The following is a 23,869-nucleotide window of genomic DNA, read 5'->3' on the forward strand; positions in this document are numbered from 1 at the left end:
CACACTAGCGGAAAAAAGCGCGGCACGCCGCTGGCGGCACAACGCGCGCCGCGAAAGGGACAGCCATGCCGGCGGCGAGCAATACGCGGGAAAGCGCAGCCGCGCAGTCCGCGCTTTCTGGCTGCTTTTCCGCCGCAAACAGCCGCAGTGGTGGATTCCGAGCTCTTTTGACGATGAAAGCCATTTGTCACCGGACTCTTCCAAATTCTTCCTGCATGTCTCACAGTTGATGAGGATATTTCACTAGAGGCGAGCTTACTCTTTTGCTCTGTGTAGGGCATGATGTGCTTTGACCTTCTGCAGTCACATGCTGGACAGAGCTTAGCTGAGGTTGTTGTGAGCCTCACGATTGTACTGGCAACTGCTTCACTATAGTGACACTTACTGTTCATTAAGCTCAGGAAGTTGCTGTACAGATCTGCTTCCCTCTTCACAGCGGACATCAGTATCGATTGGTTCAGGGAAGATGGGATTATTGAGCACACGACGCGAACAAGGCATGCACTCTCTAAACACAAATTGCCCAAAAAGGGAGTTGCCCACGCCGGCAAAATCATACTAGAAGCAAGGATAGCTATCGCTCGACCATTCAGTGTAACAGTTAAACCACTCTCATTTTTTTCCTACTGAGTTTTCATGGTGATTTTGAGAGCAAAAAGTCGCTAAATCTCTTCACCCCCTTTTTGCGGGCGCCTTCAGCGCGGGATCGGCTGCATATTCCTTTCGTAAATGTGCAGCTTTTAAAAAGGATGAAGTTACATGTGGGATTCGCATGGCTTTAATTTTTTCATGGTCTGAATACTGAGCACTGAAAACAAAATGAACACGTCACATACACTCTAAACACAGATTTTCACGTCTTCTGGTGCTTGCCATTGCTCCATCAGGCATGGCTCGGGTCATTACTCCACTCTGGGTTGCATGCTGTGAGAGGAATCTATTGGTTTTTCACGGAGAGGCTGTTAGGTAGGGGAAGAGGCTGTTGGGGACAAAAAGGCTCAGGATGCGTGAGCAGCAACCGACGCTCATGTACTCTGAACATGAGTATGGGAGTAAGGTAGTAAGCTGTCCTCTAGCGCACTCTCTTCTATGAAGAAGCGCGCTAGAGGACAGCTTTACACCCTTTCTACTCCTTCCTGTTTAGAGTGTAGCCGCACATCTGCCGGTGATTTGCAGAGGTGGAAGTCGGACTTGCCTGCTTTCAATAAAGTGCAAGTCAGATCACGTGTCTGTTGGCACACATCGGATTTACACGCTTAGGTCGCCAGGGCGCGTGACTTTGAGCCTTTTGTCCTCGATAATACACTCATAGTAATAAGCTTGTTTAATAACACGAAAAACACATTCAACAGGCAGCACCTACATCCCTGATGCATTTTTTGCGGCTACTTCTGGTGTCTTGCATGGCTGTGATCTTGCGGCTGTTTTGATAAGCTGCAAAGTGCTCACGCAGGCCGCGTTATGTGATCCCGTCTTGCATTTTGCCTTGTCTACATGCAGCCTTGGCCCGTGTCGCGGGGTGTCCTGAGGCAGCGGTGGTGCCATGAAGCAATGCGTGATACCCGACTGCTGGTCCCGGAAGGGCCACAGCAAGGACGTGTTCTTCCACGAGTTCCCCGCCAACATGGAGCGCCGGGAGATGTGGGTCAAGGTGGTGCGCGCCGTGCTACCTGATCAAGGCAAGCGCGCTCTCGTGCCCAAGCGTTCCTCCCACGAGGCAGAGGTGGGGTTGGGGCCGTTGCTAGTGCTACCCCATGTGGTACAGTGTAGAGTGCATTTGGCTGGTACTCTCAGGTCATGGATAGCAGCTTACCAGCATCCCTCAAGAAGGAAGTACGTGACAGTTGTGCGGTAGAAGAAATGGACATATATGGGCAGGGCATGTAATGCATAGGGGAGAAAAGCGATAGTGATAGCCGCTTAGGGTAACGGAGTGGATTCCAAGAGAAGGCCAGGTTAGGAAGTTTGCAGGGATGAGGCGGGCACAGCTGGTGCAGGGCAGGGTTAACAGACTGATGTAAGCTAAGATCTTCGTTCTGCAGTGGATGCAGTTAGGCCGATGACGATGATGGCAGCGTAAAGGGTCCCTTCCTGAATGGGCCCTCAGGTGCGAATCAGTTCAGAGTAGTGTGGTGCTGGAGAGCTATGTGAGGAATGTGTTGAACGGTCGGCTGCATGGCCTGTTGCCAGCTCCCTATCTAACAGCCAGTTATGGTTGGTGAACTGCGTGCGGAAAGTCTCGAAGGCTGCTGGCATCATGGACTGAGGAAACGAATTGCAGACAACACGAAATCAAACCGATAAAGTTCACCTGCTCGCTAGTAGCTTCCAGAGGTCGTTTCCGTTTGGCCATTCCTGCTGTGAAACTGTAAGCAAATTGGCCATCCGCAGTCAGTCTCTATATTTAGGTCGACGGTCGAGGTGCCGAGCCCTTTTGTCAACTTTTGATGGGACCTTGCGATCTTTCTTGCTCGTGTTTTGGGCAGCCACTCTCGAGCGGTTTGTTTGAGAAACCTAAGAGGGGCGGTACTTGCGTTCGTCATTTCGCAAACCAGCTGGTGCAGATCGCTCGTATGCGCCAGGGAATATTTTGCTCCATGCTTTCAACGGCTTGATGCTTGTCGATGCCTCGGCCGCGTCAGAATAGCTTTATTGTTTTGCTTGTTTTTTTGAATAAATGAAAAGAGATTTAGCATGGTGCGATCTGCAACTGCTACCGCAATCCGCGAGGGGCCGCCACGGTGGCTCAGTGGTTATGGGGTTGGGCTGCTGACCCGAAAGATGCGGGTTCTGTTACAGCCACGGCTGTCGCTTTTTGATGGAGGTGAAATGTTAAAGCCCCATGTACTGTGCATTGTCAGGGCACGTTAAAGAACCCCAGGTGGTCGAAATTTACGGAGCCCTTCACTGTGGCGCCCCTCGTAGCCTTAGTTACTTTGGGACGTTAAACCCCATGAGCCACAAGCCAAGCTACTTCTGCAGTCCGCGACCCACCAATGCGCACACACAGCTGGCCGGTACCTGGCACCCTCAGGGGATCTACGCATGTGCAGGGCCTTCTTGCGGAAACAAATCGTGGTGGCTGCAGTGCATTGCACTATGCTTAACTTCTGTAATAGAATGCCGCCATGCGCTGGTTTGTTTGCGCGAAGCTAAAGGAGAAAAATTTAAATTTTAGCACACCGTACTGTAACACGACGTTCATCGCATGTTCGTAGTTACCATAGTTAGCGCATTTACCCTGCTATGATGGTGCGCTAAACCAATGTTCTTGTACATATGAGGTATGCCCTAGTGGAGGGCTCCGGAAATTTCGGCCACCTGGGGTTCTTTAACGTGCACTGACATATCGCACAGTACACGGGGCTCTAGAATTTCGACCACTGTGGATGGAACTGATTTATTGCTCGAACGGAGCTCATTCATACACGAACGTGGATGTGATAGGAGGTGCAACACAGAAGAAAGCCAAAACAGGTTAACCAGTTTGGCGAGATTCCCTGCACCATGAACAACCAACTAGCCTCCATCCTTGTCTTGCTGCACGTCCCAGCCCACCTGAAGGGGAGGGGCTTAGAGAGGAGGTGACAGCTAGCTCAATGAAAAGTACTTTCTTGGTGTGACCATTTGCAGGCACGGCTTTGATGAAGCCTTTTCCTTTGTATGATGTTCATCTTCACAGGTGCGAGCGGTCCGTGGGTTCCATCTGAGTACGCAAAGATCTGCAGCAGGCACTTCAAGCCGGAGGACTACCAGCAGGGCACCAAGAGGCGCCTCCTGTTGGCCCGTGCTGTGCCTTCCCAGTTCCAGCCGTCCACTCTGCAGGCGCAGAATTGCAGGTTCCAGCCGAGGAGGTGCCAGCGGTCGGCGGAAGAAGACCTCGGTCCTGCAGTCTTGAACGGCTGGCGGCGGCGGCGAAGCACTGATGGTGTGGCCGGACCTCCTGTCAGGGTCACTACCGCGCCAGTGATCATACGACCCCGGAGGGACAGTTTTTTGGGGCACGATGCTGAAGGCCAGCAAAGCACCGGCAGTGAGGCTGGAACTTCCGGAAGGGTCACGCAGACACCGGTGCTCAAACGACGTCTGACGGACAGTTCTTTGGGGCGATATGGTGAAGGCAAGCAAAGCACCGGCAGCGAAGCTATACCTCCGGTTAGGGTCACGACCTTACCAGTGGTCATACGACCTCTGAGGGACAGTTCTTCGGGGTGCGACAGTGAAGGCCAGCAAAGCACTGGCAGTGAGGCCGGAACTTCCGGAAGGGTCACGCTGACACCGGCGGTCAAACGACGTCTGACGGACAGTTCTTCAGGGCGAAATGGTGAAGGCGAGCGCAGCACAGGCAGCGAAGCTATACCTCCGGTCAAGGTCACGACCTCACCAGTGGTCATACAACCTGTGAGGGACAGTTCTTCCGGGCACGATTTTGAAGGCCAGCGAAATACCGGCGGTGAGGTGGGACTTTCTGTAAGGGCAACGAAGACGCCAGTGGTGGTGATACGATCAGGGGACAATATTGCGTGGCTGGATTGGGAAGGCCCAGCGCCAGAGGAGGCGGGAGGTCAGAGTATGGGTAGCGGCATAGGCGTTATGCCTAGCAGTGCAGCCAATGAGGTGGAGAACTGTGTGGAAGCTGTCCCTGCAAGTGTCGCGGCGATGTCGTCCGTTGCGTGCCAGACGCAGGTGTCGGGGTGGACGATAGCAGAGTATGAGGAACAGATAAAGGCACTGAAGAAAGAGTGCAAGCACCTGCGGGAAGAACTGTGCAAGCTGACTACTTCAATCAACTCAGCACAGAAACGTGATTGAACGGCAAATCCAGTGCTGCAGCCGCAGCATGTCAGCGTCACCGATTAGCCTCAATGTGGTCGAGGGAAGCTGTTTTTAAGATTTTGACAGTTTTTCTATTACGGCAATAAAAGTGCTTTATTGCTGATTACAGTTTTGAAGATGTGATAATGCATAGGTATAGGTCACCTTTTAGTTTCAGTGTCATGCTCAGTCATTTTTATGGCTAGGTAACAGCCTTAACGGGAAAAACTGCCTTTTGTCACTCACTTCAGCCTGCACACTGTCTTCCTTCTGGTGCATCATGACCATGGAGTAAGACCTCAGACCTGGTGCCATATTCTGGAGCATTTGGCTTTGAATATGATTGACGGGAGCTGTTACCTCGCCAAGGTGTATTAGCTCCCCCGTATATTAACACCAACGACACCGAAAATTCTGAGGGCACTTAAGTCTGCTTATGTGGAGGAGTGCGAAAGCGTGTATTTTGAGGAAAGGAAAGGGCGCAGTAGCTCTGAACTCTCCACATCTCGGTGGGCACCTCAACCACGCCTTAAAGCATACAACTGAAGGTGCATGTGTCATTAGTATGAACCCCCCCCCGTGTCTGTCTGTCGCAAGCTAGCCTAAACTTCACATCTCGGTGGACACCTCAACCGCACCTTGAGAGAAAGTATAGTCTTACAAAGCATGCAATTGAAGGTGCATATCTGTCATTGGTCCGAACCCCTGTCGCAAGCTAGCCTCTAACTTGACCAAAACAGGTAAGCTGTATGAAGAGAAATGCTAGACCACCCAGAATGCTGTACGGCGAATGGTTGCTCAAAATTTTGGTGAATGTGTTCGGGAGTACTGCCGCCACATTAAGGTCAACCAGCGATGATATCGCTGGGATTTCGTTTGCACCTGCGATATCTGTTCCTCAAACCAGCGGCGAATGTGGTTTTGAGCAGTCTGTCTCTCTCTCTCTGTCATTCCTCCCCTCTGCCGTCTGCACGTGGCAGCGATTGTGTGTGATGCAACTTCCGCCGACACATTTTGCGGACACTTCCGGCATCAACATAGCCTTCTAATTAATGCTTTCATACTAATGAATTGCACAAGCCAACCGCAAACAGAAATCGGGCATCACTAGCTCCGCATCTCCAGGCAGCGATCCTTCATGGTAGCTTTAATAACTAGACACGGACACACATCACGTGAAGAAAAGAAAAAAAAGTGCGTCTGTGAGACATTTGTGTGCACAGGAACTTTATTCCAATCACCAGCACCAAAAGGTGCCAAAATTGTGCAAAAGGTAAAAAGAGTAACTGCCAGCACTCAGAAAAAGACATTTTGCTCCCAAAACGCCTGAACACTGCTGCATACAATTCATCAGCAGCACCGCGCCTGTCGTTTCGAAGGCTTTACCAGCACCACATCATTTGTGCAGTGACCAGGGCATGGTGCAAGACTCTTTTGAATGCCAGGACATTTTAACATGGGAAAGACAAGATGGGGCAGATATAAATACATGAGGATCTTCAAAAATACTTGTCAAAATAAAGGGGTAGGTCCTTTAGCAAAGGAAGTCTGGCATTGCTGAACCCTGGCTATTACATGCAATTTAAAATAACTTCTTTGCATTGCAAATTCCTACATAAAAGCATCTAGGAGTCTTGTAAACTTGCAAGACATGCGTAGAGCTAGGAACAGATGAGAATTCATTCTTATGAACGCCAACACCACCAACACGTCCTGTTAAAACTCAGTGTGTGAATTGTGTGTTTCTATGTTCACTGTGGGTTCTGCACACAGTGTTAAGCACGTGGTCATCAACACACTTGTGAGATCGTTCAAAGTTTCATTTCAAGTTGATCATGCCCTTAGAAATTTCACTAAATCAACCAGGTGCAAAGTTGAAATTAGAGTAGTTTTTTTAAAAGCAATGGTAAGTCATTGGAATGTAGCGTCTAAAATTGCTAAAGGTGTACTCTTGATGACTGCTACCATGATACCATGTGGATGCAACTACTAAGCAGCATTACTGCAGCATTTGAATGTCATTTTACACACAAAGTACACTTGGCCACTAGAAAATATGTTCATTAATACAGGATTTTAGCGTAGCAAAGAAGTACTAGCATACATGCGTACCGGTTTACCGGGCACCAATTGCACACGTGCAATAGCCGTTCCTGGGTGCACCCCTATTACTGCACGTGTAAAGCCGGTGTCCAGTAAACTGGTGTACATCTACACTAGTATATATCCGCTGTAGTAAAAGCCTCCAATGTTACTCAGACGGGCAGCACAGTTATGAGGTATATTACCTTTCATACACTCTTTTAATCTCAGCTGTTTTCAACATAATCAGCTGTCTAAACCTGAGTTTGACCTTTATTAACACATTCACTACGTCACGGGTCACTGGTGGGTCATGTCTTGTATGCAAGCTGCGTGGTAATGAGTGCTCAACAAGTTTGAAGAACCTGCAGAAAGCACGCACACAAGGCTGCTATAGCCATTTGTTGATGGCTCAAAGAAGCTGGTTTTGCAAGTGGCTCGCGTGTCATGCCGCACCCAAGAAATTTTAAGGGTGGCCCACGACTCACAGGGATTACATGGCGCACAGGACCCTGAAGATCACTGCCGCAGTGAACGTGCTAAGAGGTAGACAAGGTAACATACGTTAGAAAAGTACAGTACTTAGCATACATGTCTCGCGAATGATACAGGCACATTGTGAATCACTTTCGTGCAGGGCTTGCCGTTGATTGACCAGCGGTTGACATTGTCAAGTCGCACTGCACTCGCTCTGGACGGGCTCGGACAGTGTTTAGGACAGGTTGCAGCGATACAGCAGACCCAGAGGCTTTGGTTTCTGTTGTTCCAAGTTGCCACCATTGGGCACGTCTCCTGCTTTTGTTGCATCGGCACCTGGCACTGAAGTGAAAGTGAGTCACGACTTGACAAACGTCCAGGCAATCACGGTAAAGTGGAAGGGAGGGTCAGGGAGTCTCTGGCAGTTTTATCCACTGGTACAGACATGAGACCATAGCATACCAGGCCACTGAAGAGACCTCCAGACATAACCCTTTCAGGCGCTTTGTGCACAATTATGTAAGTGGCAAACTTACAGCTTTTTCTGAGAAACTGGAGCACTTAACAGTGATTTCATTATTTCAGTCAAATTGAGCACCCTTCTTCTAGCAAATAAGCTGCTTTTTTTGTACCATGTAGCGAATGCAGTAAGTAATATTTCAGATACAAGTGAGCTAGGTAGCACTTTGTCCGCCGTCTTTGTGCAGACAGATTTCGCTGCGAGTGAAAACATCGATGGTTTTTGCTCAATTTCGAGCGTAATGTGAATCTTCGAAACGCAAAGCGATTCCACAATCCCTAGGGTGTTTACCTGACACACGAGAACATTTCAATGTTGTTATTTCTAACAAATCTGACACTTTGTACGGAATTCTCCACATTGTTGTAAAAATTCACCTGCTGGTCTTTCACATTCCAAAAACTAACAAATTCCCTTTCTTGAGGCCTGAATATACTACCTAGGTGAAAAAAATGATTGATTTCAGTCAAAACAACAAATGGCACCTGAAAGGGATAAATTCCAGCCTTAATCTCTATTTAACGAATTAGTGTCAACCAGTCAAATTTAAACTGGCATAATTTAGTTGGAAGTGACTATTTACCACTTTAAAGGGGCCCAGAAACACAATCTTAGTTAACTGTGTTGCCTGTTGATTGCATACAGTGAGTTATAATGGTGCTATTAGCGTCGGTAATACCGCGTACATTCCGTTTTTTATTATTTTTAATGTCCTCCCAAAACAAATTCATGGCTCTGATGGTGTCCCCACACAGTGGCGGGTTTTTAGCAGCGGATATGACATCACCTGGCGCGAGCTTGATGACCGGACAAACAGTAAATATACTGCAAATTGTGCAAATAAATAGAGACACATTTTGTCACCTGTCTGCGTTTTATATTAGATCAACAAAAACAACGTGTTTGTCTCAGATAAAAGCCCTGCAAAGCAAGTAAAATAAAAATACACCACCAGGGGCGCTCTGGCATGGAAACAACGCTGCCAGTCTCACAGAGAGCAGGCAACCATGGAGTACAAACTTCCGCGACGTGCTCTGGCAGGCTGTTTTGATTGGTTGCGCCAGGTGCCGTCATTGGGAGAGCGAAATAGGAGTGGGAAGCCCCGCCAAAATCGAGTTGAGGGCAGCGTTTTGTTTGCTTGTATTTTGAAATTTCTTCACTGAGTAACTCCCGTTCCTGTGCACCGATTCCTGTAATTCTTTTCAAGTCAGCATCTGTGTGACATAAAGAACCCACCTGAAGTATAGCCGGTATTCCCCCAGGCAGTGTTTCGCAGCCCCTTTAATGCACAAGTTTTCCCACTAATGACGAGACTGCAGAGTACTAACTAGGCCATTGAAGGGGCCATGAAACTTTCTTACCTGCCTTGATCTCTCTTTACAAAATCAGCGATAATTAATAAGAACTGCGATTTAAACTGATTAAATTTTGTTGAAACTGGTAATTTGTCAATTCAAAGAACAAAAGAAGTAGGTTTAACTGTACTACGGGACACGGTTCTACATGTGCAATTCTTCCTGTCCCATGTATCTCACCAGGCAATTGATCCATCTGACAGAAACAACGAAATTGCAATGTATCTGTACATGTGTTGCTGTCTGCGGTTTTGAGTTGCACGTGAGTTTTTGTTTTATTGGTAGCGAGAAATTCCAATGAGGTGTTCTGCTGCGACACTTGATTGAAATAGGCTAACGAAGGTAACGCGGCAATTAAAGTCGCCTGTTACCATGGAATGGAACTACTAGGAGATCATTTACTACCCAGAACAGGATCTGTCCGAAAGCGATAAACCTCGTTACTTGTACTGAAGGGGTCACGACGTGACGTGTACCATCCATAACAGCAATGTAAAATCTTGAGTAGTTGCAAAGCTACTCAACGCCATCGGACAGTGATCGAAGCCAAACATTTGCAAAGGAGGTTAAAAATTGCGAGTAAGCCACTGCCTTGAGAGAGATTCTGCCGCGTGGCATCCGGGTCACTGCATTCTTGCATATGCAACGGACAAGACAAAGAATTTGAACAGAAACAACACACCTCAAGGACATAACACAATATAAAACACAAAACTACCAAGCAAGCGCCTCTTAGCAACTTTTTCTAGCTAGATGGTTTTGCCTCAAAATGCAGAGGTACAATAATAGTAAGAGAGGAAGGGAAACGGAGCTACAATGACAAGCTCTGTGGCCACTGCAGAGATAGCCCCGTATATTCGTTTCACAAGTGAACATTTCCAATGAATCTTTGCGGTAGCAAGCTAGGTAGCTGGGGAGCGGCGCTTCCTTGGTAAAACTGGATTATGACAAACTAGATATACAAGAACACCACAAACATATTCATGCAAACAAATGTGTCACAGCAAACACTGCCAGTTGTCGGGGCAAAGCTTCGGGTAAACGACTATAATTCTTTTATCACAGAGTGCGTAGATTCAATCAGGTATACCCCCACCAGCATTTACATGCATAGCGCAAGAAATCAAATAAATAAATAGAGCATAAATAGTGCGCTTCATGCATTTTCTGAAAGCACTGCAGCGCAACTTGGACACTGACAAGATTTCCACAATCAGTACTTGGCACCCACTAGATCCTTAAGCTCCTGCTCATTTCACGGTGAGATCAGCATGGCTGATCAATGGCAGATTTAAAGCTGTACTTAAATGTTTCAAGACTATAGACATGTGGCACGGACAGTTTCTATGACGGAGCCATTCACCCCTATCGTGACAAACGTTTATGCGGTACAAAATTAAGCTCGACCGCTTTTCAACCTCTTGCTTCCAACTCTTTACAGTCAGACATGCATCCAGAATCACAGGCCATGATAGTGCATGCACAATGAAAACTTTACACGAAACAGCTAAGTAATTTGTTTTGGAAGTGCACCAAACCGATTTCAAAGAGCATCACAAGAAGGAACACTTTGAGTTTTCCGACAAAGCTTGGCAACTTGATTTTTAGTTTCAGCACCTCCATAAAGGCAGTGAGGGGACTGTTGAATACTCCACTGCCATACACTTGCTTCATGTCCCCACTTCAATATGGACGGCCCGATGCGATTCAAAATTCACTCTCTGATTGCTCCTTTTACATGACAAGCCAGGATGCATAAATTGTAATGTGCCACTGACAGTGTGCCTTGAGATTCATTCAGGTGGAGTGATTTTGTATACCCTGTATGAGAACAGAAATGTCCGCTTTGGACTAGTGAAACAAACGCAGGCAGCACGTGCAATTGTGTGCTCATTTTATATTCGAACTCTTATAACTCCTGTGCTGCTGTTTGACTATCCTTTTTTCACACAGCGCTCCTAAGCTAATACCATCGGATAAGCGATAAAGCAAGCCTTGAGAGCATCGCTAGTGGTTCTACGCGTATTTGTGAAGAGCGTATCAATTAAAACTCTCCTCTAAAAACTAGAACATGGAATCAAATTCCGATGCTGCTTACTCGGAGACTAGAAAAGAAAAAAGCAACAGCCCGAAGGGGGAAAACAAGGCACGTGTGCTCCACAAGCACGACAGTGGGGCTCCATTTTAGGCTGGCCCTTTGGCGCAGTCACCTGAGTCGCTGCTGGGGACGAGCCGCAGCGACTCCGAGAAGATTCAGAAGCGCGATTTGCCGCTGGGTCCGTCTCGGAGGAACTCGTGGCCCAGGCCCTGGTTGCACTTGCCACAGTACACCTGGAAGCAGAGGGTACACACAAGGAATGGGCAGCTGCTCCTCAAGCCACAAAAGATGAGTTGGGAATGGCACATGCGCTGGGAAGCTGCTCGGCATTGCGCCATAAGAAGCACACACCATGTATATACAAGCTCCATCCTCTAGTTTGGTGAATGCACAGATACATGCTTGCAAGGGAATTTCGTTCTGGAATAAGCAAGCACAACTGCAGCCCATTCCTCACAAGCTTGGTTAGACTTCTCTTAATTTCGCCAATGTGCTTAGACTGTGAGCAAAGGAACAAAAAGACAGATCCACAACCTTGCGGCTTTCATCGTACTTTTGGTCAAGAGATGACATAATGTGGGATGTAGCACTGGAGACACCCCATCCAAATGTTTGCATTTCTGTCGACCTCTTGTTCTTCATTCGCTCTTTATCTGTCAATCTCGGCATACACCTCATTCGGTATATACTCTGACAACTGCTCTGGTGTCACCTATGAGCAGGCTACATCCATTAGATTTAGTTTTGCACTTCACAAGGAATATTTAATTGGTTGGAAATCATCGCGCAGGATCTGGAGGCTCCATTCATAATGCAACAAGTCTTGGACACAAATGTGCTCCTGTGAAATGCAACTGACAAATGTTTCACTGCAACGAAGTCACCAATAAGCTGCGAAGTTCTTGGTTTAGGGGAAAACTGGTGCAAGTCTACCTGTTCGCTGCGATGGCTCAAGAAAGGTTACCACCTTCCTCAACCATTTGCATCTTTAAAACTGAAGCTCTGTAGGAGTGTTGGATTTACTCCACACTGCTGGACGAAAGAACAAAGTCCCTAGCTGATTGCGAGTCTGCCTGTAGGCAGGCATGGATGTCTCTGTGGGCTCAGCACCTCTTGAGCACATATGGTATAACCAGCATCAAAAGGATACGGACCGCATCCGATGTGGATCTCCTGGCAGCTGTGACCTGCAACCTGAGATATCCTGCACTTGGCAGAGGGTGCCCGTTATCTCCTGGCTGCACGCCAAGGTCATGGGTTCTGTGCATACCACACAGGCCATGTGACAAAACAGTTGTGCCTCGTTAATAGAGACACTTTGGCTTCAAAGAAAAACTGCTCATAAGGCAAGTCCGTAACGAATCACAAAACGAAAAAAAATATTCAGAACAAACACTTTGTGAACAAGGTCTGCTTCTATGCACAGCATTGTGTAGTTAACTGCAAATCACACAAAATCTTTGGCACTCATGTCACTATTCACCAGTCACTATTACGTCAAAAATAGAGTACAGTTGGAAGTGCCTAACGGTCGATGAGGTGCATGATTGTGTCGCCTACTATGCCTGTTCACATCCTGTGATTTGGTAGTGCGTACCTGTACCCAGTTGGCTGACAGTGGCAGAAGGTGTTTAAATGTCACAGAAGCTTCTGAGAGAGCTTTCTTCACAGCCACTCATTTAATATGGCAAATGGAACGGAACACTGATTCCGCACCTTAACACTGCAATGCATAAACACCCCCCCCCCCCCCCCCCCCCATTACCACCAGAAGGTCATCACTAAGGCATTTTTACACTGCCTTTCGCTGGTGTTTTACATTCAGAACTTTGGAAAGGAACCCCCTGGTTAAGAAAGTAGAGGTTTTGTCCTCATTATTGTCCATATTAACACATCAAGAACGCACAGGCCCCAATGGGCTCTCTGCATTTTCACCCAGTTCATTGTCTGAAAGCGGTATTCTATAACAATAAGGAAAATCCACTGCAAAAGTTTAATGCCCTGGCAGCACCAAAACAATAAAAATAATGCGAAAGCATTTTGTCTCATTAGCCCAAAAGCCAGTGTCCGCCATCTATGGCATAAAATTTGGAGGATGTCGGAACACATGTAAGCGAACATGTATAGTAATGGATGACGAAAGGTAGCATACTGTGACCTATGAAAGTCTTGATACATATTCATAGTCATGACTCAGCACTTTATATGTAATGTAATGTAAGGTGTACAGGGTTTGTACAGACATTGTGCATAGTCATGCCTCGTAGTCATATTCATGACTCATTGTGCAGTGTAGCATGATTCAGCACTTTAATGTTTTAGCATTGTCACACATAAGCAGCTGTAAGTGTGGCTACCAAATTTTTTTTCTTTGGATAAACCATTTGCACAATGTCCTCTGTTTTCTAATCTTTCTGAAAAGTTGGAAACAAGTGTTAAAGTCAGCAAAATTGAGGAAAACAATAGCAACCTATGGTAAAATTTGTTCACTCGCCTTTGAGGGCCTAAACCCCACTTGGCAAGCACCAAGAGCGACAACAAAGCACTACAGTACATGAAACTTATATGTGGACCTTATACGTACACTCACATTAAAACTAAAACCACGAGCTCATGCTTACACTTGATCACTCGTTAAGGGTGTCCCACAGGTGTTAGTGGGAAATGGTTAATAAGTGAAGTTTTCTCATTAACTACTAACGCGATTCAGCTGAAAATTCCTTTTGGTTGAACACCATTACTACACAGCAGGAAAATGTCTCAATCGAACAAAAAAAAAGGTTATCAGCTGGGACCAGCAGATCCCTGCAGTTCATAACCAGAATATCCCATCTGGGAGCAGCAGATCCCAACACAAAACCAGTTGGTGCCCTACTTGGACCATATACCCTAACAGAAAACCAGTAGAACCCGGCACAAAACCAGTTAGACTGGAGTCTATTATTTCGAATGGGAGCAAACCACAAGGTTTCCAGGTGGTTGAAACCCTTAAAAACCAGCAGATTCCCATTCCCAAATTTTCACCTGGGTTGCAATGACAGTTAATATCGGCAACGACCACGAGATACTGAAGGGAAAGAGCGGGTTTGGTGCCAAGGTCAAACTAAGGTCAAATGCATGGTTCCACTAGTCACTTGATATCATTTGCGAACGACGCTATGTCCGCTGGCGCTGTTAAAAAAGAAGGCTGATCTATGCAACAGGCTGTAGATAACAATACCTTGAGGGCACTAGGTCGGCCGATCTCGGGGCGTTTGGTGACGCTGTTCTCGTGTACCGTCTCAGTGAACGACGGCCAGGGAGAGTGGTGGGCGAACTTTGTCCGGCTTGAGAACAGCTCGTGGCCACACTGGGAGCAGACGTAAGTACCTGCAAGCATGCTCCCATGAAGCGAACAACCAGAGAGACCGCGCGAGGCACAGAGACAGCAATAGGATAAGCTGCTATAATTCATAACAGGTGCACCATGCGCAAATGGGCGCGTCGCTACTGGCGTACTCTGCGGGGCATGTTGCACCTGCCACCTGGATTAAGGTGCGCACAGGTGTCACATCGGGCACACGAAGGAGGGAGAATGCACTCCGGGCTACCCTAAACTCGTTTCTTTCTGGGAAAAAGTTTGATCGCTCCTTCGAAGCTAATTGTAAGAGAAACAAAAGGCAGCTGCCTCTGTGTGTGGGGCGGGGCACCTGCCTGCCCCGCACACATGTGGTCGTGTACGACACTGAACAACACAGAAATTTTTTACTCCCTCATATATTCTGACTTTTATTCACGAAGCAGACATTCCTCCACAGGGCGTTGCAGTATTCGCCATTAGATGCTTTTCAGGTCAGCCCATTCCTTAAATTAATCCCCCGTCCGTACAAGATGTAATAGGCAAATATGAAAGTGCAGCAAATGTACCCCACAAGGCATACCAAAGGGATCGCGGCTAATGAGGCAGTCTCTCAATTCAGGGGAGGCAGCTACAGGCGAACTTTAAATGACATTTATTTGCACAGGGAAAGAAAAAGCACATATGCTACTCAAAACAACAAATGTGACAAATGCGAACATAGCTTATGATGCCTTCTTGAGTTTGTTTCTTTCTGTATACCAACGCCACTTCGTTTTCAAATGCCACACAAGAAATAAAAGATGTAGCAAACCGTGGTTGACAGATTACCTATTGAAGAAGATTGAAAAGAAAGAAGGTCTGTTTAAAACACTTATGCGAACTCGCACAGAATCTGATCTTGCTACGTTCAAAAGATTTCGTAATGACTTAACTAAGCAACTAAGAAAAGCAAGAGACCTCTACTCTCAGAATATGTTCGGCTACAGCGCAAAGCGCACTGACTTAATGTGGAATAACTTAAATGCCCTGATGGGTCAGAGCGAAAAAAAAAAACAAAAAACATAGTCGAAAAATTCTTCACGAAGGACAGAAATTAAGAAGGAGAAAAAAGTGCAAATATTTTTAATGACTACTTCGTTAACAGAGATTTTGCTACAAACCAGACAACATCATACAAAACGTTAGGGCAGGAAAATTATAGCACAGTATTTTTTGAACCAACAGATGCAAATGAAGTGTGCTCTCTTTTCTTTGAGTTTAAATAACTCTCATAGTGTTGATGCTGACAGTATACAAATAAGACTCGTGAAGCGTGTGATACGTATAATCAGCCCAATTCCAGCACATATTTTTAATCTCTGCATTTCTACAGCTGTTTTTCCTACAAAAATGCAAGTCTCCCGTGTGATAGCTTTATATAAAAAAGGTGATAAAAATGCTGTACCTAACTACAGACCACAGTCGATTCTTCCTGCCTTTTCTAAAGGCCTCGAGAAAATCATCCTAGATTGAATATCGCGCTTTTGCAACAAGTATAATATAATAACTACTTCGCAATATGGCTTTAGAAAGGACAGGACTACAGAACCGGCGCTGTTGGAGTATAAGGAACATATTCTAAAACACTTTGAAGAGAAACTTATTGTTACAGGTATTTTTGTTGATTTTAGCCAAGCCTTCGATTATATTAGTCACACTATCCTGTTTGGAAAAGCTTGAAAGGCTGCAGAAAAAATAGTATGAATAATTGAAAAAGTTGAATACACAGCAACACCTTCACATATTTTTGCTTCGCTTAACTTATTGAAAGTAAGAAATATATAAGAATACAAATTGTGCAGGCAGTACCGTTTGTGCGTCCAACGACTGAGTTCAGTTTCTCACAGAAATGGCAGAATTAAAATCCAATTGTCCCATCTACAGCACCCGGACTCCAGAACGGTGGAAAGTTCCAAAATGCCAATGAACACTCCGGTATAATCTTCCGTGATTATTGAATGCTGTAGAAAAAGAAGGTACTGATGTATTCCATATGTCTCTTCCAAATACGTACATATATTTTGCTGCTCACACCCCCTTTTGTGAATGAACAGAAAGGTCTATCTTTAGGCTTAATTACATTACATTGTTTTATTTTTGAAAAAAAAAAAAAGTTTTCCAGGTAATCAAAGACAGTGCTCTATTGAAACTGTTATTTATGCTTATTCTATTGTCTGATGCCATACAGTACTCTTTTTCTTTTTATCTTCGCAAAAAAATGTGACATTGTATCTTTGTCTATTGCCCACTCCGCTGCTGTGTACAGGTGTCGTCAGATATAAATGGAAGGCAATATTAACGAAAAAATTTAATCATTGCCCCTCCCAATTCATGCATCCTTGAATACATATGTGCAGCCCAATTGTGATTGTGCAAATTGCACTGTGCACCAAAAACATGGACCATTATGCTCTAGATTTAAAGAAATTATATTGTTTTGACAAAGTCGCCTTCAATTTACTTTTGACGGTGAGTGTACAGTGGAAGTTGGCGGAGAATTGCTCAAGCTGCAAATGCATGGCTTTTCCCTTTGGCTCCTTCCACTTATTTGTGGAAAATAAACATGTACGTATGTATGTAAAGCGACGAGCGAAGCTAGCGCACAAAGGCTGCGGCTGAAGGAAGAATGGAGAGGAATGTGCATATAATCGCTACCACGTGCAGACAAGAGGAGGTGTGAGAGGAAAGATACTGAAAGACGCGCACCACAGCAAACACGTGCGCCGAAGCGACGACGACGTAGCTGACTCAGCAAAAGATACCCCCTCACCCGTTACCTGCGAGTGGGTATCTGCTGCTGAGCTACTCTGCATTCCCAGTTAACAACCTTTTACACGAGACAAAAAAAGAAAAACGCGCACACGTGCGGTACATGCATATGACTCGGAAAGAGGCTCGTGTTCAGGTGCAGGCTGGCGTGAAAGGTACGAAAGGAGCACACTCAAGTGCGACCACTGATACAAAAGAAAATGGGACACTCAAACATTTTCATCTACTTGTCAACGACTGGGATGGATCTCACTGCATTGACTTTCAGGGTGACGAACTACAAGGCCCGGATATACATGTCGCCTCAAGTGAGGCATTTATATTCTCTAAGAGAAGAATACGAAAAATGATATCCTGTTTTTTGACGACGTTTCCTGTCTGCAGCAAAAACATGGAGCAACTGAGCCTGGCACATGCATGACCTTTTTATTTTTTTGATTATGGAGTACAGATTCTATAACGTTCTGAATTTCAAGAAAGCATTTTATAGAGTTCCCCATGTGCTATCGCTCCACAATTTATCTTTCCTGGGGTTACCTCAACATGTTATCAACTGGATCTGCAATTGCCTGCACTGTTGGATGCTTAGTAATCTGACAGTCGAGCATGCCAGAGGAGCTAGCCTTAGGACCTTTGCTTTTTTTTCTGGTGCACATATGTAAATATGGCTTGATAATTCACAGGTTTTATTCCATTCAAAATTAGGAGGTGGGGGGAATCAGATACCATAATCAGGTTTTTCAAAAAATAGTTCTGTGGCTTGGGTTAACCCAATTTTCTTGGCAGAATTACTGCTTATTTTGCAACAGGTCTCGCATGCTACATTTCTGCATATTATTTTAACAAAAAATCTGTAAATGGCAGGTTACACCAAGAAAGTGCAAGATTACTAAACCTGGTGATTTTTTTATTTCGCATTTACTGCAAATTGTTTTGTTCCCTACACTGCACTGATGAGCTGCATTTTGGGCAGAAATTGATGACAATGCAATTTTCGGTGCTGTGCTATAAGTCAATTCCTGCTGCCTTCAACACGTTCGACACGCCTAATACAGAAGTGCTGTATTAAAAAGAGTAAAATTTTGGGTGCTCAAAAAATGCAAATTTTTTTCTTTTACCTGCTACAGGCATGCCGTGGTCCCATCAGCATAGTTTTTTAGTTAAACAAGCAATTAATGGTGATTACTTTTAAATTGATCTTACTAGGACAGGCTGAGTTTGTTTCCAATAGTGTGCTTAACTTGATAAAAAAAGAAAATGTAACTTTCAAGAACTGAATGATGGATGCAGACTCCTGTATTAATCAAATGCCTGTACCATACTAGATGCATACCTGAGTGGTATGGGACCCTCAGTTCGAAAGCTGATGTATTCTTGAATGAGCTTGAATGAGAATGTATTCTTTAATATAATACACACACACATACACACGCACACGTCTTTTTTGTTACAGCTTCTGTAACATGAACTCATGCACTTTCTCGTGCAGTAATGCCTAGACAGCACTGCAGGTTGAGTTAATTATTAATACTTCAAGCCTGCTTTCTTCCACCACGAACTAACTGGCTCAGCAAAGGGCTTAACTGCATTTGTTCTGCAGAATAGCAGTACCACCATAGGTCCCAAATGCTACTTTGACAAGGAATTGGAGTTTACGTATTACCATTACACAGTGTCAATATAGGTGCCATGAAGAATTGTAACTATATTAACCATAATTAAACAAATTTCAGGGCGGTAAGAAATGGGTATTTGCAGCAAGAACAGGTCTTGTACCTTCCTTGAAGTGGTAAACACAAATGGTTTACTCAGACAGAGAGTTACGAGTTTGCCATCACTGTCACACTGAAAAGGAATCTGAGGTCAGATAATAGCAGCAGAAGCAAACAAGCGACTCACATGCTGATAACACTAGCCTGGCAGTAGCAGAGAATGAAGATTGATGGAGACTTGAGTAGTATGACAGCAACATTTATCTACCTCTATGCAGTGCACACTTACAGGATGACAGGGCACTCTGACATGGAATGTTTAACATCTGTTTTAACATGACAGGTAACTATCATACTGCATCTGCTACATAACTCAGGCTGAGGAACAGTGAAATAATTAGCTGTCTTTGGGTTTAGATAATTAAAAATATACCAATTTTCTCTAATTTTTGTGCCACACAACTCATACTACAGGACGTTGCTGCATTACCATTTTTGAAGTCGCATGAACAAGGTGATGTCAGTGAATGCTAAAAATCCCCAGGTGGTCAAAATTATTCTGGAGGTCTGACCTCCACTATGGCACCTCTTTCTTCTTTCACTCCCACCTTCCTCCCTTCCCTTACAGCGCAGTGAGACACTGTGCTATTTCCTTTCCTCAAAAAACCAAAAACCAATTTCAACAAGGTGAATATTTTACTTTTTCCACGTGCGACCTTGACAGCCATACAGTAAACACACCCACATCTGCAGCTTTTACTAGCCGCAAGCTCTTTTGCACTTCCTGGCTCTTAACATCTCATATCAGACGCACTCACGAGGTGGGTCATGGCCTGTCAATGTTCATCCTCAATGACAACAGCAGCCTGCTTCAAAAGCACTCCAGAGAGTGAGCACATAATCACTTTCGCTCCACGTTACGAAAGGTCTAAGATAAGATAAAGCAGCACAAGGCCAAAAGATTAGGAGATGTGTACGGTGGCCTTTCGCAAGACTCCTGGTGCCTAGAACCGCCATCCAAGCAATGATTCCGGCATTGGCGGAGGTTGTGTGGATGAGCGCAAAAAGTCAAACAAAAGCTGTTCGAGTGGCAGCGATGCAGGAAGTGTACGCGACCGAGTGGATGTGCTCGCGCCTTTGAGCGGGAAGGTTGGTGAGTGTAAGAGAAAATGGGCTGTCAGTCAGAACCTGTTCAAACAGCTGCTGGGCAGAATGTTTGTGCAAATATTAACATTCTTTGCCACGTTGACTTAATGGAGATTTCCAGAGAGGGAGGTATAGTGACAGGTTGTCTGGTTGGACAGTCCATGAGACACACTAAATTAATTAAAAATTGCGGGGTATAATGCCCCGAAGCAACACATTGGCTATAAGGGACGCTGTAGGGGAGGGCTCTAGAATAATTTAGACCATCTGGGGGTTCTTTAACACGCAATGACATCTTTGCCTTTCGCTCTCTCTGTATCTATACAATAGCCGTATCTTACCAGTACTCACCTACGGGGCAGAAACGTGGAGGCTAACAAAGAGGGTTCAGCTTAAGTTAAGGACAACGCAGCGAGCTATGGAAAGAAAAATTATATGTGTAACGTTAAGAGATCGGAAGAGGGCGGAGTGGGTGAGGGAACAAACGCGGGTTAATGACATCCTAGTCAGAAATCAAAAGGAAGAAATGGGTTTGGGCAGGGCATGTAATGCGAAGGCAAGATAACCGCTGGTCCTTAAAGGGGCCCAGAAACACAATCTTAGTTAACTGTTTTGCCTGTTGATTGCATACAGTGAGTTATAATGGTGCTATTAGCGTCGGTAATACCGCGTACATTCCGTTTTTATAATATTTTAATGTCCTCCCAAAACAACTTCATGGCTCTGATGGTGTCGCCACACAGTGGCGGGTTTTTAGCAGCGGATATGACATCACCTGGCGCGAGCTTGATGACCGGACAAACAGTAAATATACTGCAAATTGTGTGAATAAATAGAGACATATTTTGTCACCTGTCTGCGTTTTATATTACATCAACAAAAACAATTTGTTTGTCTTAGGTAAAAGCCCTGCAAAGCAAGTAAAATAAAAATACACCACCAGGGGCTCTCTGGCATGGAAACAACGCTGCCAGTCTCACAGAGAGCAGGCAACCATGGAGTACAAACTTCCGCGACGTGCTCTGGCTGGCTGTTTTGATTGGTTGCGCCAGGTGCCGTCATTGGGAGAGCGAAATAGGAATGGGAAGCCCCGCCAAAATCGAGTTGAGGGCAGCGTTTTGTTTGCTTGTATTTTGAAATTTCTTCACTGAATAACTCCCGTTCCTGTGCATCGATTCCTGTAATTCTTTTTAAGTCAGCATCTGTGTGACATAAAGAACCCACCTGAAGTATAGCCGGTATTCCCCCAGGCAGTGTTTCGCAACCCCTTTAAGGGTAATGGAGTGGATTCCAAGAGAAGGCAAGTGTAGCAGGGGGCGGCAGAAAGTTAGGAGGGTGGATATGAGAATATGAGGGTGGATATAGAAGTTTGCGGGGATATGGTGGCCGCAACTGGCAAAGGACAGGGTTAATTGAAGAGACATGGGAGAGTCCTTTGCCCTGCAGTGGGTATAGTCAGGCTGATGATGATGATTTTTGTATTTCACCTCCATTGTAATACAGCTGATGTGGCCACGCAGAATAAAGCCATAACGATTGGTAGCTACGTTTTGCTAACAAAGAGTGTTCTAAACATAGATTGAAAATGGATAGCACATGAATCCTTCCTCCACCATGCACAAAAGTATCTTGCAGTAAACGTGTGAGTAGGAGTTTTGAAATCGCTCAAGTACGGCGACTAAATATAAAAATAAAGAATTTTCGTACCTGAAGCGGCAAGCTACCCGTCTCAACAGCAACGTGCTTACTGTGTACATTACTCAGACCCTGTTTCTCGAGAACAGGTGATGCATGGTTCCACTTGACTGACTACACATGCAACGAGGCATGCCTTCCTCAGGTCATGCATATTTTACCTTGGTATGCGCTATGTTTACCTCGATAATGAATTTGAATATTTCCTTGTGCCTTCAATGGGGGTATAGGTAAAAGTCACGCTGCAAGGTCATTTGATTGGGGCCAGTATAAGTTTTCTCAGCGAACCATTTAGTCGGCTAACTTTGGTACTTTCCTGATGGCTGATGACAGAATAGCAATACTTTTTTTTTTTCTGTTGATTCATCAAAACACAGAGCACAAAAATACTGGGATGGGAGACAAAAAAAAATGAATGCAACAGACAAGAATAAACGTAAAGTTATGGATGTGGCCCTGGAAGGTGAAAATAAAGAACTGGACAAACATACTCTCTATGGAATACATGGGCTGCTACGAGAACTCCCGTAAGACAAAGGTAAAATGGTCCCATGTCAATTCTAATGTATCGACGTTATATTTATGAAACTCATGTGACTACTGTGAATGTTGTTTACACTTTTGCATTTCTTGTGGACTATTGGTTTGATTCAATTTCATGGACTTGTTTGTAATGAGGTGTGCAATTTCATGTACCCGTATATATTTCCCACCATTGTATTTGTCTATAGTGTCTATATTGTGGTTTTAATTTTACGACACAAGTACTGGATCATTGCCTACATGCACCTTGTTTTCTGAACCCCGCACTAGCGTCCATCTATGCATGGTCCGAACAGTGTTTGGTAATAAGTTGTACGGCATGAAGTAGAAATTAAGCAATACAAATGAAGTGACAAGGAAGATAGTCTCGGTATAGTATACATAGGCTTCTGTGGGAGTCCAGGCTCGCTCTAGCTCATATTTAAGCCCTCATTATATGCTCAGAATATTTCTTTTAAACGCTAATGCACTATCATACGCTGAGCATTTAAACTGCATTTGGGACATCCCAGACAGACGTCCGTGGACATAGAGCGGCCTAGTGGAAGCAGACTTCCTTGAGCAAAGCTCACCTACGGGCTTTCGAGAGGCCTGTCCAAGGCAACAAGCACAGAACGTCATAAATTCCACGGCACGTACGTACACGTGCCGACTGCTTTCCGCCTAGATCTGTCGCGCGATTGTCGAAGGGTGTCAGGAAACAGCGTCGTTCCTACCCATTTTGTTCCGCTTCGGCGCATCCGCTAGCGCTGAGGTTTCACAGAATTTCTACAGCCAGCTGAAATGTCGCGAATTCGGTCCAATATCGTGTACATACAAGTTACGTGCGCATCTAGTTTTTTTTAAATCCCTGTAACCAAGCTGTCGGTGACAGGCGTGGGACAGCGGGGAAAAGCTGACGCAAGCGCGTCGCGATGGCAACCACCACAGCGCCGAGGTCGGGACCAGCAGTTTTGAATGAATTGCCGCTTACCTGACACGAAAGTGTCTCGATACTTCTCGGCGCCGTTCCACATGCAGTACGCCATCGTGATCGGGTGACAGGGCGCGAACCCACGAACGATTTCAAGTCCGGACAAGCAGCGCAAAAAAAAAATGTTGCGTAGTGCCGCTCCCGACTACACTCTACGGTCTGCGCTGGAGGTTACGCAAAACTGACGAGCAGACCACCGGGAACCGCGAACACAGCCGGGCTTGTCTGGCAGCAGACCAAATGTAGATCCGCAGCAAATGACAAAAAAACTGTGTATTTTTAGTTCAGTTAAAAACATTAGTTTT

The 23,869-nt window shown here is 45.4% G+C and overlaps 1 protein-coding gene and 1 pseudogene across 5 annotated transcripts in view; one reads left to right on the forward strand and one right to left on the reverse strand.

Annotated features, from left to right (window-relative positions):
* LOC149346723 (ribonuclease P protein subunit p21-like) overlaps positions 1-4,939 on the forward strand; it is a 33,473-nt gene extending 28,534 nt beyond the window's left edge. For 2 of the 4 annotated variants that reach the window (XM_089586641.1, XM_089586642.1), the window contains exons 2-3: positions 1,501-1,679; positions 3,683-4,939. In XM_089586641.1, the coding sequence (XP_089442767.1) occupies positions 1,544-1,679; positions 3,683-4,812 (1,266 nt within the window). In that variant the 5' untranslated portion in view covers positions 1,501-1,543 and the 3' untranslated portion in view covers positions 4,813-4,939. Of the gene's footprint in view, positions 1-1,500; positions 1,680-3,682 lie in introns of those variants that run through there. The other 2 variants (XM_089586645.1, XM_089586643.1) reach the window with 2 other exon arrangements.
* A 1,086-nt stretch (positions 4,940-6,025) lies between these two features.
* LOC149346725 (methionine-R-sulfoxide reductase B1-like) lies at positions 6,026-23,799 on the reverse strand (annotated as a pseudogene). Its single transcript, XR_016292468.1, has 4 exons — positions 23,565-23,799; positions 14,568-14,716; positions 11,460-11,580; positions 6,026-7,716 (listed from the first exon to the last, which is right to left on the reverse strand). The product of XR_016292468.1 is annotated as a methionine-R-sulfoxide reductase B1-like (transcript).
* Positions 23,800-23,869: the final 70 nt, after the last annotated feature.

Source organism: Amblyomma mixtum, chromosome 4 (assembly GCF_055824585.1).
Source record: "Amblyomma mixtum isolate Tamu chromosome 4, ASM5582458v1, whole genome shotgun sequence".
Taxonomy (NCBI): Eukaryota; Metazoa; Arthropoda; class Arachnida; order Ixodida; family Ixodidae; genus Amblyomma; species Amblyomma mixtum.